Source organism: Peromyscus leucopus, chromosome 18 (assembly GCF_004664715.2).
Source record: "Peromyscus leucopus breed LL Stock chromosome 18, UCI_PerLeu_2.1, whole genome shotgun sequence".
Taxonomy (NCBI): Eukaryota; Metazoa; Chordata; class Mammalia; order Rodentia; family Cricetidae; genus Peromyscus; species Peromyscus leucopus.
In genome coordinates, this window is record NC_051078.1 from 36,805,880 (window position 1) to 36,819,864 (window position 13,985).

A 13,985-nucleotide genomic window follows, 5' to 3' on the forward strand; every position below is an offset into this window, starting at 1 on the left:
CCATTCTTTTAAAATTAACTGTAGAGTCACGTGGAGTCATACAGTTTTAAGAAATAACCCAGAGGTTAGAGATATGACTTAATGATTAAGAGCACTGACTGCTCTTCTGAAGGACCTGGGTTCAGTTCCTGGCACTAGCATGATAACTCAGAACCATCTGTAACTCTAGATACAGGGGATCTGACACACTCTTCTGTTCTCCACGGGCACTGCATACACATGGTGCATAGACAGGACATGCATTCAGGCAAAACACTCATACACATAAAAACAAGTAAAATTTTGAAATAAAAAAAAAATCAGCTGGAGAATCATACAGGCCTGCAGCTCCATGGTAGAGCACCTGCGTAGCACTTGTGAGGTCCCCAAAACTAAAAGAAAAGAGAGGGGTAGGGACAGATGAGAACACAGAGAAGTTCAATACAACCCTTATGTTTCCTTCTGTGGTAAAACCATACACAATGAAAGTCCACCATCATAACCAGTGTGGGGTCACTGACACACTCAAAACATAAAGCCCCCTGCGGTCACAAGCACCTTCACCCCCGTGGAGCCCTACATCTCGTCTGTCTCCCCCACCACGAGCAGCCCCTGGCCTTTTTTTTATTTCTATTTATGTTTTCATTTCAAGGACGTTCTGTAAAGGGACTGATGCACTGTGTAGTCTCTTGGCACTGGCCTCCTTCCCATTGGCCGTCATTCCACAGATAGCCATAAATCTATCCTTCCGTTGAACAAAATACACATTTGATGTCTGGGCACCGAATTCTTGTTCCCTCAGTGCTCAGGGTCTGACACAGGGTGGATGCTAACTGCTCAGCACCAGAGAGGTGTCCTCCCACACCACCTGCTCTAACCTCTCCTCTCTCTCTCTCTCTCTCTCTCTCTCTCTCTCTCTCTCTCTCTCTCTCTCCCTCCCTCCCTCCCTCCCTCCCTCCCTCCTCCCTCTCTCTCTCTCTCTCTCTCTCTCTCTCTCTCCTTCCTTGCCCTCCCCTTCTCCACATCCCCTTATTAATCTGCCAAGGATCATGGCAGGGATTCAAAACACTAACATAAACCATGGTGCAAAGTGTCTTTGTGAACCGCAGACTGGTGGCCTTTTTCTAGGAGAAAATTTCCGGTCACTGCCGCCGCAGGTGGCTGTCTGAGACAGGTGTGCACCTGTTCATGGTGTGCGGTGTGCACCAGTGAGAACAGAGGCAGCGTGAGTGACTTTCTTCCCACACTGTGCACATAAGGTCCGCTCTTCCATTCACCACTACACTGGGAGCTGCCAAGTAACAAAACCCAGCATGCTTCGATTCAAGGCAACAGAGTTCCCAACATAAAGTGTGAACTTCAGTTCTTTACAAAGCCTTTGCTTCTAAAAAAAAAAAAAAAAAAAAAAAAAAGCCTCTGGTTTCTAGTTGCCAGAAGTTAAGCTCCCTCGGGAGGGAAAAAAAAAGCATTGACTATTGTTATAACTGTGGAGTTTTTATTTCTGTGTCCCTGGTCGAAAGCATGCAGGCAGACCCCAGTGGAGACCCTTGGGAGGGTACCCAGCTACATGGTACCGAGCCACTAACTCGGCTGCCGAGATTCAAGAGATTCAAAGCTCTGACCTTTAAGTGAAGTTAAACTCTCACGGCGGTGATGGAAATTTAGTGAAGGAAGGCAGGCTTGTCAGAGGAACCATTTCAGTCAGGTTCGGGACAGACTGTGTCACGCTAACAAATGAGCCCCAACGCTCAGTGGCGGTAATGATGTGTGTGTGTGCGCACGTGCGTGCGCGCATGGTTGTGTATGCATGTGCAGGTGCATTGTGGCATGGCTCCCCACCTTCTACCTTGCTGGTCACTAGGCGTGCCAGGCTAGCTGCTCCGTGAGCCCCCAGGGATTCTCCTGTCTCTGCCTCCCATCTTGCTATAGGAGGAATGCTAGGATCACAGGTTTGTGCTACTGCATCTAACTTTACACGGGTTCTGGGGATTTGAACTCAGGTCCTCATACTTTTGTGGCAAGTACTTTACGGTGAGCCGTCTCCATATGCCAAAGAAGATATATTTGCCTCAGATCTAGTAAACATTGGGTACTCGGATTTATGTCTGTGATGCCTTGCATATCCTAATGCTGGCAGTCACAGATAACACAGACCCATTGGGAGTGACTGATCATAGGCCCTTCCTTTCCTCTGTCTAGGTAGTAAATTCCAAAAGCCATCCTGGGTGGCTGTCATAATTTCTGCTCACATCTTACTGCCGCAACCCAGTTCGCAAGGGTGTACCAGGGAGCATTGTAAAGACACACCGATATATTTTAGTGAACGCCAATAACTTCTTGTCCCAGGAGGCTGTTGTAGAAATGTCATGAGTTTTTAAGTAAAAACAATACAGGAAGATAACACCAGCCTCCACAGAACAGCTGTGATAAACACCGTGTCTCAGTCATCTCACTCGACCACACACATGACAGGTTGAACAATGGTCTTCCAGAAAATTTCCAGAACTCGTTGCCTTGCATGACAAAGAAAATTTGTGAATGTGATTGAATCTGGGATAAAAAGAGGAGGCGATTATACAGGTGACCTCAGAAGACTGTCATCGGTGTCCTTGTCATTGGGGGCTTGCTCTGGATGGATCTGACCACAGAGGAGACACAGAGGCAGAGTGATGATGGGGTGGGCAAGAAAAGCAATGAACCTAGTTTTAAGATGGAAAAAGAAACCACAAGCCAAGGCGTAGAAATGACCTCTCCCCTTCGAAGCTCCAGAAGCAACCAATCTAGACGATATCATGACCCGATACAATTAAGCTCATTCCAGGCTTCTGACCCCCAGGACATCAGCACATTTGTCATGAATCACAATGTCTGCATGAGGGTTTGACTTCAGTGACAGGGAACAAACATAGAAACACATTGGAAGCTAAGCACCGGGCTTCAGATCTTGTTTGTACTTGTTGCTATTTCTAGGAGAGAAGTGGAGAAGCAAAGATTTTAAGTGGCTCATCCAAGGTCCCTCAGCTAGCAGGTATCCGAGTCAGGCTCCGTGTCCAGCTGATTGCTGGTCAGAATATGTTTCTTAGCACTGTGCTCAAAACTGCTTCTCCCCTAGCACCTAGTTTTCCTGTGAGCACCCCTCTGCCATGCCTATGGACTGCCCCTGGCCTGTGCAACTTCACCCGCTCCCATCCAGTTTCATTCTCCTGCTCCCCCATGGACTCAGACATTTGTGGAAGATTCCAAGGGAATTTCCCAGTTAAACCATTGTGGTCAGCCCTTTCCTCTGCAAATGGCATGATCACCTCACTACCGTCTTGGAGCAGTGATAATCCTGGCCCAGTGGTCAACCAAATAAACAAAAACAATATGGCAATAGATAAGTTCATGATAAAGGCGATGGAGCTGCTGACAATCTATAGCACAAGGAGGGATGGAGGTCACCAGACCCTTACCTGGAAATCCATCCAATATTCCCTCTGTCCCATCCCGCTCTGAAAGCAATCTTGGGTGATACAGGGGCGGGTAGGAAGTCAAAGTTTAGCAGGGCGTTACCCTCCATCATGGGGTGGGACTTTGTAATGGTGCAGGTGTTGGAGGGTCTCCCACACGCCTCTAGGTAGCCCCTCACCCATGCTTCTAAAATAAGCCAGGTCAATTCCTCTTTGGTCCACCAAACTGTACGTGGGTGGAATCTTTTACTTTGATCTGTCATCGGTGCCCTCTCTAGAGTGAAGGGTTGTTTGCTCGTGTCTCCCCAGGAAAAGCTGACAGATTTAGGATTCAAGTGAAATTACATTTTTTTTCCCTACTTAAGCCTTTAAGAAGATATTACTTAAGGGGAGATAATAATTCTGATTCTTCTTCCTACTCTTTAATTGTTAATTCTCCTAATATTCTAGAGGGGAAATATTCTTAGGGTAATCAAATAGAATGATTAATCAGAGCGATGCATTAGACATACATGTTTTTATCATGACCCCAAAGAGAAGCATCTTGAAATTTAGCATAAGTATTAAAGTTATATCAGTTGCATGCCTCCATGCATTCTGCCATATTGCCATTGCCATTGTGTGTATGTATGTGTGTGTATGGGGGGGGGTGGTCATACAACATGTATGTGTGCTGGCATGAGTGTATACTCATGAACATGGATGCCGGAAGGCCTTGATTTCTCACCACTTTACGTTTTTTGAGACAGAATCTTTAACTGAACCTGGAGCTCATCCATTGGCTAGGCTGGCTAGCAAGTGAGCTCCAGGGATTCACATGTTCCAAGCTCCCTTGGACTGGGGTGACAAACGCATGCTTCTGCACCCAGTTTTTTGTGTGTGTGCTTAATATGTTTTCTTGGGATTTAAAATGAGGTCTTCGTGCTTGGCCAGCAGGCAGTTTTACTGACTGGGCCATTTCTCTAATCCCCAACATTCACAACTTCTTCTTTTGAGGAAACCAGTATCCAATGACGGGTCGATATTGTAGTACAAAGACTCGGTACCCTCTACCACGTTCAAGGTAATGCTCAAGGGCCATTCCGTGTTCAAAGATCTCCATGAGACTGGCTTGGAGGTTTTGCATTTTAGCCTTGGGGCTTGGCTGTGATTGCATTTTAGCCCAACCTCTCCTGCCCAGTCCCACTTCCTTCATTTTCTCTGTGACTTAATCTCATGGTCATTTCCCAAAGCTAGTGAACTCCTGGAAGTTAAATTCCATCTCAGAATCTGCTTCCTAAGAGCATTAGTCAGCTTCTAACACTATAAGAAATATCTGAGGTAACTGTTTTATAGAAACAAAATGATTACTCTGGCTTTAAGATTTTGAAAGTCGAGTCCATGATCCATCCCCTGGCCCTGTTGTCTTTTGTCCTGTGGTGAGGCGGGGCAGTCAGTATGGAACAACAGAACAGGGTCTTCTTCTCAACTTCCCTCTGACTCTGCCCTCCAGCGCTTCACTTTAAGAACCACCAGCTCTTGAACTCACATCCAATCCAGCAGGTGTGCCCTGTGTGCTGTTCTGTGTGCCTTGTGTGCTGTCCTGTGCATCCTGTGTGCTCTCCTATGTGCACGGCTGTCTTGTGTTCTGTCCCATGTGCCCTGGGTGTCCTCTGTAGTGTCCTGATAGATTGTTGGTTGTTTAACTCATGCTTCCTGTTGTACTTTAGAGCTTTTGATATTTTAAAGGAGATTTTTCTCTGTTTTCGGACCTTCTATTATTTCTTTTCTATGTTGAAAAGCATATCTTTCTGATAAAAGAGAGGAACTTCAAAGATTCTTTTCTCTAAGTCTTGGAGTCTTGAGCAGTCAGAACAAGCCTTGGGAAATGCAGCCTCAACTTGCACTGTTTCCTTCGGGGTCTCTTTTGGTCTTGAAGGATTGGTTTCTCAAACAATTCTCTATAAAAAGACGTGGCTAGGTGGGTAAAAGCCCTTGTCCCGCCAGCCTGATGACCGGAGTTCAGAGCCAGGAATTCACAAGGCTGAGGGAGAGAATCAGCTCCCCAAGGTTGTGCCCTTGTCTCCATTTATATGCTGTGTTGTGTATACATGCACATGGATGCTTGCATGTACACACACACACACACACACACACACACACACACACCAAAATTAAAAAAAAAACTTTTAAAAGCTTGTAATTAGAAAACACCATCAATTCTCTGACTTTCTATCAACTAGACTGTCTTGTCTGAGCCCAGAGTGCATACAGAATGGTGCCCTGGAGGGAAAGGGCTGTGACACACAAAGATATTTATTAGTTGATGGTTTAGTTTTTTTATTTTTTCTATTACTGTGATAAACACCAGGAACAAAAGAAGTTTGGGAGAGTAAAGGGCTTATTATAGTCTGTTACTGAGGGAAGTCAGAGCAGGAACCCAAGGCAGGAACTGAAGCAGAGGCCACAAGGAATGCTGCTCACTGGATTGCTCCTTATGGCTTACTCAGATTGCTTTCTTATACAACCCAAGTGAGCTGGGCCTTCCAACAACAATCACATCAAGGCGAGTTCCCCATAGACTTGCTTACAGGCAATCTGATGGAGGCAGTCCCTCAACTGAAATTCCCTCTTCCCAGATAACTGTAGCTTGTTTCAAGTTGACAAAAAAAAAAATAAATAAAAAATAAAAAATAAAAAATAAATAAATAAATAAATAAAATGGAGCTTTACTTTGTATAATACTTAGGTTTGACTATTACATGGATTTTTTGGTTTGGTTTTGGTTTTTGAATCAATGTTTCATGAAATCCACTGTGACCCAGAAACCCTTATATATCTGAGGGTGACCCAAGTCCCGAGCTTGCTGTACATTTCTCCCCCAACACCAAATGGTTCTATTATTTTCCAACACCAATTGAGTAGCCAAGCATTAACTCAGGGTTAGTAGGGACTATCCCATGAGGCTGCCTTCACCTCTGCCAGCTGCAAACGGGGTGCCCACTCCATTCATACTTCTTACAAGCCAGTTACAGACTTTCAAGTTGCTTCCAGCCTTAATAATTAATAGAAGCAAATTGATAGCACTCATGTAAGCACCTTTTGTATGACTGTTAGTATGTTATAAAGGACACAGTGACCCTGAAACAGAGATAGGGAGATGTACACACAGGACAAGGTCTCAGAGAAAGGATGGGGGAGTGTCTATGCCCTCTAAAGGTTCGATCTTCACACTGCCTCATGTTTCCCCGTGAAGAAACCTCAGACAGGGTTTGGTTGGAGTTCCATTATGTAAGCCCGCTTGTTTAAATCGATAACTGTTTATGGGGTGAAGGTGTATCACAGTGATGCGGATGAACATTGTTGAGGAAACATCTGTTCATCCATTCTTAGACAATACGCCATTTGAGTCAACTCCCTGCACATGTTTTTCCTCACCCTGACTTTTAATATCCAGTTGTCTTGTTCTACCCAAAATTCCTCTTGCAATAACATTATTTCATTAAAGTTTAATATTAAAAGATTTTTACCATCTCACCAGTATGACTGTTTGATCCCCTATTATATTAAAAATACGTTCCTGTCATATTTAAAGTTTGATTAACACAAAAATTAGAGTGATAAAAAGATAATTTCATTCTCAGAAAAGTGTGGGATTTCCCATGGATGCGGGAAATTGTACGCAGGCCCTGTCTGCTTTGAAGAAGTGTGTGCTGTCTCTGTCAGGATGAGAGGAATGGTACCCTTGTTGCTGGCATGAGGACGTACTTAAATTAAGAATAGGAAAACCAAACATATCTAGTTATTTCTCATCCAGAACTCTCATTAGATGGCCACCTGTCATTCACAATATTGATTCTTAAGTAAGCTAGTATCACAGTATCACATCCATCTTCCAAGATGCATGTTTTCCCCAGTTTAGAAAAAAATCCCAATCAATCAGTAACTTCAAAGAGAGGTGATATATTAACAGGAAGGAAATGTGGTAGAGAATCTTACATGTGAGATGTGAAGTTTCTTTCTTACTTTGGGATTATTAAAATCTTTCCCTTGTGGATCTTGAGCTGTATTTTAAGGTTTTTCGAAAGGAAGCCTTTCCATCACCCATATCTCCAAACTTAATTCAAAATTACAGTACCAAAAGAAGCATGAGGGGAATTTTCCCCAGCTGCTTCCTTCAGTGTTGAACACTTAGAATCAAAGACAAGGTAACTGACATTGTACCTGAGGGAAGCAAGGAGAAGATGATTGACATGGTACCCGAGAGCACAAGAAGATGTTACAGAGTAGCTATTTAAAAACCAGATTGAGAAAAATCATGGCTATTTTTAAAAATAATATACCCTCCTTTTGTTGCTTTATTTTGAGACATGGTCTCATTCTATAACCAGTACTGGCCTTGAATTTGGGAGTAGTTCTCCTGCCTCAGCCTCTCAAGGGTTGGCATTACAGTAAGCTGAGTGCCAAGCTACATTGGGGTGGGGAAGTAGCTCAGTTGATAGAGTACTTGCTTACAATGCGTGAAGCCCTGGGTCCTAGCTCCAGCATGGTATACACCAAGTGTGCTGATACATGGTCTCTAATCTCAGCTCTGGTTGGGTGGAGGCAGGGGAATCAGAAGTTCAAGGTCATCCACCACTGGGATACAGGAAATCCTGCCTCAGGAAGTGGAATTATTGACATGATTTTGATAGTACAAAACTTTATAAATAGACCCCACATTTTAAAAAGTACTGTTCCTAAGACAGAGAATGAAAACTGGGCTATTCAATTAGGGTATCATTAAGTGAATAAATGCAAAGCCTAGAAGTGGAAGGTAGTATTCATATATGCTTAATAAGGATGGGTTTTTAGACTGCATTAAAATTCCTGTAAAAATCAAAGAGAAATCTGCTGCTCAGTACAAGCCGAGCAAAGCCATGCGCTTTCACAAGGGGGCCTGCAGGGTTTCAAGGTGGGGCATTACCAGTTGTCAGGGACAGTGTAGTAAAAACAGAGAGAAGCCTTTGGTCACCTACGAAACTCACCAGGATGACTGAAATCTCAAGTAGAAATTTCAATGTATGTGAATATATGGAGTACCTAAAAAGCTCATATGTGACTTATAGAAAGTAAAATTTGAAAGCAGTTTGTTAGAAGTGCTTATAGTAAAATATGTGCATATCTAATGACCCAGCAAACCTCATTGTCATTGGTATGTCTATTTATATATACATAAATAGATATATGATATGTATATATTATATTTACATATATAATATATAAATGATACATACGCATATGCATACATATGAGACAGGGTATCCTGTGAACCAAGCTGGCCTTGAACTCACTATGTAGCCTTGGACTACATCAGGTTGACCTTGAATTATTGATCCTCCTATTTTCACCTCCCAACTTCAGGGATTATATGTGTGTATCACCACACCTGGCTTATGTGTATGTCTGTTTGTTAATCTGGGCAATGGTTGCATCCACATATTCACACACACACACACACACACACACACACACTGTAGTGGGTAGCCATTCCAGCTTTGATCTGGAAGTTCCAAGCCCCATTGAGGCTTCAGTAACTGTCACGCCTACAAGGCAGGGCCAAGAGAGGACCCTGAAGATGCAAGATCTGGATGCGCCAGCTCTCTTGGTTCCTGGACCCAGAACGCTGGAGGTAGACTGAGCAGACTTCTCCAGAGAACACCGCCGGACTGTGCTACATCTTTCCCAGACCCTACAAACCTATCCCTTCACTTGTGAGTTACCCCACAAAATAAGCCTCCCTTTTAACTACATGGAGTGGCCTTAATATTCACCAATAATACATCATGTACTTTACATGTTGATAGCTCAGTCAGAAGTTTACCTTGACCATTTTATTCAGCAGTAGGGAAATACGGAACAATATGTCTTTGCATGATACCAAGAAGCAGAATTTGAAGTAGTTCTTGACTGTATACTGAAAGACTCAAAATTCCCCTTGTGGCTGGGGAGTGGACGCCAAAAAGATATCTGTCACTTTAGAGTAATTTGTTCCTCCTGATCACAAATGAGGACTGAGGTCTCTGGGGTGACAGCTGCTTCTATCCTTTCCTTGTGACATGAAGGTGTCACCTGTGGCCCACATAAATAAACTCAGCAATTATCCCTCCCCCTGTGACACATGTCCCCTTTTTCTCAGAGTCTTAGTGACAAGGGACAGAAGTCAAAGTATAATATATGTATTTGGCCATCAAGGTAACTGTAATGTTAAACTAATGTGGCCACTTTGTTTTTAAAAACTATTCCCATATTTAACCTGAAAAGGAGTTGATAATAAAGGAGAGATATTTAAAAAAGGCAGTACAAATACCTTAATGCTAATTAGTACTTCTTTATATTCTACTTTGAAAGTCATCTGTAAAGATTATTAAATTGGGCACAAGGACTGGGGATAGATATCTTAGCCAGTAAAGGCAAGCATAAGTATCCAACCTCAATTCCCAGAACCCATGTGGGGCAATGCTGGGCACGGTGGCACAGATCTGTCATCCCAGCACTGGGGAGGCAGAGACAGGCAGACCCCTGGGCTTGCTGACAGGCTGCCTAGCCTAATTCATGAGCCCCACACCAATGAGAGAACCAATCTCAAAAAACAAGGTGGATGGTTCCACAGGAATGTTAACTAAAGACTGACCTCTCTATGTCTCCACATGTGTGACATACATGTGCACTTGTACATATATTATAACACATGTGCGTAATAATTGAATAGGCATATACTGGAAATGTCATTATTTAAAAGGAAATTCAATGTCTACTTAAAAAGAAATTCATTTCTATTGTAGCACTATTGCTATGAAGAGACACCATGATCATGGCAACTCTTATAAAAAAAAAGAAAGAATTTAATTGGGGCTGGCTTGTATAGTCCATTGTTATCATGGTGGGAAACATGGCGGCACACAGGCAGACGTGGTGCTGGAGAGGTAGCTGAGAGTTCTACATCTCGTTCTGAAGGCAGCAGGAAGAGAGACACTGGGCCTGGCTTGAACTTTTGAAATCCCAAAGCCCAATGACACACTTCCTCCAATAAGATCACAGCTACCTCAACAAGGCCACACCTCCTAGTCTCTCTCAAGGAGTGCCACTCCCTAATGACCAAGCATTCAAACCCCCACATCCACTCAGAAAAATTTTCTCAAGCTGGAATATTGATTGCATAATGATTAAGGAAGCTGTGTGTGTGTGTGTGTGTGTGTGTGTGTGTGTGTGTGTGTGTGTGTGTGTGAACTTGACACAAGATAGAGTCATGTGAGAAGAGGGAACCTCAATTGAGAAAACACTCCCATTAGATTTGCCTGTAGGCAACTCCATGGGGCATTTTCTTGATTGATTGCCATCCTTGGGCAGTGATCCTTGGTTGGATAAGAAAGCAAACTGAACAAGCCAGTGAGCAGCATTCCTTCATGGCTTTAGTCCTAAGCCCCAGGTTCCTGTCCTGCTTGAGTACCTGCCTTGGCTTCCTTGATAGAGATGTGTAAGCCAAGGAAGCCCCTTCCACCCCAAGTTGTTTTTATCACGGTATTTATCACAATAATAAATCGTTTTATTCTCTGAAGTTCTAGAAACCACTAGAGTACTTTTAAATTTTTTAATGAAGTAAAGAAAAAGCAAACATTGTCTTCCACCTTTAGGTTCATCAAGCTTTCTTGGGAATAAATAGATGAATGAATTTAATAAGTACTCAAGAATGAATAAATCTTGTCTTCTAATGTCTTACCAGGATTCAAACCCTCAACACTGACTTCACTGTGGCCATTCTTCATGTTATTTATATTCATTACCCCAAATATTTAATATAGACCCTCATGCAGTAGGTTCCAGGATACATTCATCTCCTAGCAACCATTCTCTTCTTTTTCTTATAATCAATGCTGTGACCACAGAAGCTTTAGTCTGCTTAGGGTGACTTTGGCTGCACCAGCTCTTGGTCATAGAAACTTGGAGCCTCTTGAAGATAGAGTAATCACGAACCTAGTGTTTTCAACTTTCCTCATGCCTGTGACAGGACTCGGATGGGTGGATCTACAGATCCAGTACAGTATAAAATGATGTATCACCAATGTGGAGAAGCTTCAAACCTTATCATAAACATGAGTATTTACCCCCTTTCTATAACACTGTTGTACGAAGCTTACTTCAGTCAGTGGTTTGAAACAACGCTTCTCACATACACTTTTGTGTTTTTTCCTCAGGTTCCCTTTGATGTCTCCCTGCCTGCTATATTCAATCTTGAGAGACTTTTTGATCTTGCCAATGGTTGTATCGTGTCAGTAGGAAGCCTTTTCAACTGGGTGGTGTCAATTATTCCCTGAGCATCCTTTACAGGGTAACTCTAAGGGAGATTTAATTGTTACTGATTTTTTGTTTGTTTGATGAAATTTCTAATTTTTTTAATCTCATAAATACCAATATTTTCTCCTATGTTGAACTTGAGAAGTCTGTTTATTTGGCTTGGGAAAACATGTTCCACCTAGCATGTTATATGCTTCTGAGGGGCACTCAGCACGGAACTTTACTGCACCAGCTTTGGAATTCTGGAGACCTGGGTCTGGGTAGCAACTTCACCTCCTGCTTGCTTTGTACCTTTAAAGAGTTAGCTTCAATTCTTCAGCATTTGCACCTTCATCTTTAGAGTGGGAATATTAGCATCTACCTCATAAGACTGCTGTTATGTAGTAAAGTAAGTGAAATAGTTTAGGTGCTTCGCTCAGGCTCGACCAAGTGGGAGACCATGGATTGTCATTTGCCTCATAAACTGGAAGAGCACCAGACATTTTGACTGTTCATCTAGCTTCTAACAGTGTAATTCCCTAACCCTTCCCGAGCTCTGACACATGAATGGATACTCATGAAAATAAACTAATCACTAAATAAAATTAATGTTCCAAATTTATGTTTATACTCAAGTTTCAAATTGTACACATACATAAGGTTCCAACATTTCCCTAGATTCAATATGGTTATCTTTCATCCTTCACTGTTAAGATTTTACTAGTTTGACACTTAATTTTCTTATAAATATTAATGAATATATTTTCATACACTTTTTTTAAAGAACCATAGAACAATGTCTGGTGTTCCACAGAGGCCGATAATATTTGCTGAATGAGTGGCCAGATGGAGAAATGCTTGCGATCCAGGCAAAGTGACATATGGAGCTATAAGAAAGAGGGAGTCCAAGATGTCGCCAAGACCTCCATCACCATTATCAATCCCATTGTTGCCTATCCTTTCTGGCCCATTGCTAAGCCGTGTTAGTTGTTACTGTACATGAATTATGTCCCTCTGTCTTCACACGAACTATGACCACAATGCACGTGGTCTTACTGACCCCATGTGACAGAAAAGGAAACAGAAGTCTAAAGCAGTTATGTCACCTGCTCAGTGACCAGGGCCATTCACAGTTGCAGCCAGGATTTAAATCCTGCCTGGAGAGTCTGAGCTCCTTAGTGCAAATTGGGTAGTTCCTACTTTTGCCCCTAATCCAGGGCTCAGGGAAATTTGTAAGTCAAGAGAAAGTGAGCCCTAGCTGAGCCTCAAGCTAAGACCAGATGAACTAGCATCTGCTTTAGGAATAGATATTTTTTAAGTGATCTGTAGACCTGAAAGGATGGATGCTCTAAGACACATGGAGATAATCAGAGAGAATGTTGTCCATGCTCGTGTGCTGACTTCCTTTCCAACGATTGCAGCTAACGTCTCATTTCAGTGCATTTGAAAAGCTGCTCCTTCCTTCTCTGTTGTTTACAGATGCTATTATGCTTGGGTGTTGTTTTGCCTGAGAAAAACACTATCTGCAATGCACGAGACCCTGTACTCACGGTTTCCCCATTTTAAGCCATCACTCTAGAAATTCCCTGTATCTTCTCAAATAATAGTGCCACTCCCTAGTTAAAGCTGGAACAGCCTGTGAGGAAATGATGAAGTGGACTGAAGCATAAACAAACAAACAAACAAACAAACAAACATCAAAATCTATAAGGATGAACAATGTGTTTATTTCCAGAAATGTCTTGCAAGTTTTTTTCAAGATGAAATGACAATTTTTGCAACCGTGTTTATCTTTTAAAAGCCATCTACTGTATCTATAAATGCTTGCCAGCAGACACCTGTGATGTTTTCCACGTGTTTTAATTATAACAGGGACAGCATGAAGCAAAGGGAAAGAAAGAAATAAATTCAAAATCGGGGGAGGGAGCTTGGAAAGGGAAGCCATGGCCTGCAGCTGAGGTGTATGTAATAGAAGACAAGTATTTCCCCTACCTGCCTTATTCCTCCAAGGAACTGAGGTATAACTTGTCTACCCGCCATCCATTTAGATGCTTGAGTGCTGTTGTTTGGCTCACTGCATGTGGGGCACATCCACAAGAGTGTGATGCTGACATTGTAGGTGCCTGAGTAAAGAATGTGAAACTGAATTGTGGAGATGAGTATCAATCCACAGTCACCCCAAAAGTAGGTTGAAGTCTTGTGACAGATCTATAGGTTAGAAGTGACAAATTATACAACATTTAAAGGCAAGTATCATGGCATAGT

General features: G+C 42.6%; 1 protein-coding gene across 1 annotated transcript in view; it reads left to right on the forward strand.

Annotated features, from left to right (window-relative positions):
- The window catches only part of Cfap54 (cilia and flagella associated protein 54), a 303,089-nt gene extending 290,133 nt beyond the window's left edge, over positions 1-12,956 (forward strand). The window contains exon 67 of the mRNA XM_037211918.1: positions 11,642-12,956. Coding sequence (XP_037067813.1) covers positions 11,642-11,761 — 120 coding nt within the window. The 3' untranslated portion in view covers positions 11,762-12,956. The remainder of the gene's footprint in view (positions 1-11,641) is intronic.
- Positions 12,957-13,985: the final 1,029 nt, after the last annotated feature.